This window comes from Aplysia californica, unplaced genomic scaffold, assembly GCF_000002075.1.
Source record: "Aplysia californica isolate F4 #8 unplaced genomic scaffold, AplCal3.0 scaffold01567, whole genome shotgun sequence".
In the NCBI taxonomy this organism is placed as follows: domain Eukaryota; kingdom Metazoa; phylum Mollusca; class Gastropoda; order Aplysiida; family Aplysiidae; genus Aplysia; species Aplysia californica.
This window is the reverse complement of record NW_004798837.1, coordinates 27,936-29,380: the sequence shown is the minus strand read 5'-3', so window position 1 is coordinate 29,380 and position 1,445 is coordinate 27,936. Positions and strand designations below refer to the sequence as shown.

Genomic DNA, 1,445 nt, shown 5'->3' with positions numbered 1-1,445 from the left:
AAGACAAGACAATACAGAAAAAACAAGACAAGACAATACAGAAAAAACAAGACAAGACAATACAGAAAAAACAAGACAAGACAATACAGAAAAAAACAAAACAAGACAATACAGAAAAAACAAAACAAGACAATACAGAAAAAACAAGACAAGACAATACAGAAAACTGTCACCTGCTGCAGATACTGAAAAAAATAAAAACAGTGCAGGAAAAAAACAACAGTTTAATTGTAATTACAGATGGACACGAGCGTTTGGTTTGAACGAGTCTTGAAAAGGAAAGAAAAAAACCCAGAGTTTGAATTTATTGTAAAGATTTCCGCAACCATCGATGGAAGCTACAGTGTGTATGTGCAGCGTGCTGAGAAAATGACTTATACTTATTAGATTTTAGCCCGATGGAAATAGATAGGTCAAATTAATAGGTGTGAGTTCGTACATTTGTGAGGCATCTCGGCGAAATCAGGCGCTCGTCAAAATAATGAAATCAAAGGAATCGGCACTTTTTTGGCCGATGGGCAATTTTTTTTCTAATTTTCTGTTTTTGGCTCAACACCTTTTATGTCCACGGAGAAAAAATTTTTTGTGAGGATTTTATTGAAAAACATTGATTAAAGGCTAAAAAAAATGTAAATTTTCAGTTTCCAAGAACTCTCAGGCTATGGAAGTTACAAAATTTTGGCGGCCATTTTCTTGTTAATTTACCTCTGAAATCAGGCGACCCTGATCTCCTTCAATCGCAAATATTCCGACTTCCATTCAACATAAATGGACATTTTTTTCACCAGAAGGAAGACAAATAAACAGGCTTTAGGATGAAACCAACAACGGCATACGCCAAAAAATTGACGAGCGCCTGATTCTACTAGATTGTGACACATATGTGAGGTGTGGTGACGAAACCAGTTACGTCTCGCCATCCACGAATGAATGGAGATATTTTCTCGCTTACTTCACCACTGAAACCTGGCGACCCCACCTCCTTCAAGGGCAAATATCTTGACTTCTATTCCAGTCAGACGCGTATTTTTGTCATTGAAAGCAAAATAAATAAATAAGCTTTCACAAGGTACCGATAACTCCACATGACCACAAATTGACGATGGTCTGATTCCACCGCGTTGTGACACATTTATAAATTTTAATTGTACAAACTCGCACCTATCAATTTGATGTATCTATTTCCACGGGACTAAAATCCAAGAAGCAACTTATTTTGTCAGCATGCCGCACAAATTGGGTTGATAAGGGCGTAATATATCTACAATTTTCTTTGGTTTCTGTAAGTGTTTTACTGTACTTGCAAAACTGCATACAGTCATATGAGCATGCGATCTACAATGTGCGGTATCAGCGTTTGTCGCACTCACCTGTCGTTTCTTTATCTCATCTTTCAAGATAGCCTCAAGTTCAGCCTAAGGGGAAATAAAATAATAATAATAAAA

The 1,445-nt window shown here is 36.7% G+C and overlaps 1 protein-coding gene across 1 annotated transcript in view; it reads right to left on the bottom strand.

Annotated features, from left to right (window-relative positions):
- LOC101852984 (cingulin) overlaps nucleotides 1-1,445 on the bottom strand; it is a gene marked incomplete at its 3' end in the record, with an annotated part of 19,916 nt that overhangs the window by 10,185 nt on the left and 8,286 nt on the right. The window contains 1 exon segment of the mRNA XM_035973626.1: nucleotides 1,371-1,415. Coding sequence (XP_035829519.1) covers nucleotides 1,371-1,415 — 45 coding nt within the window.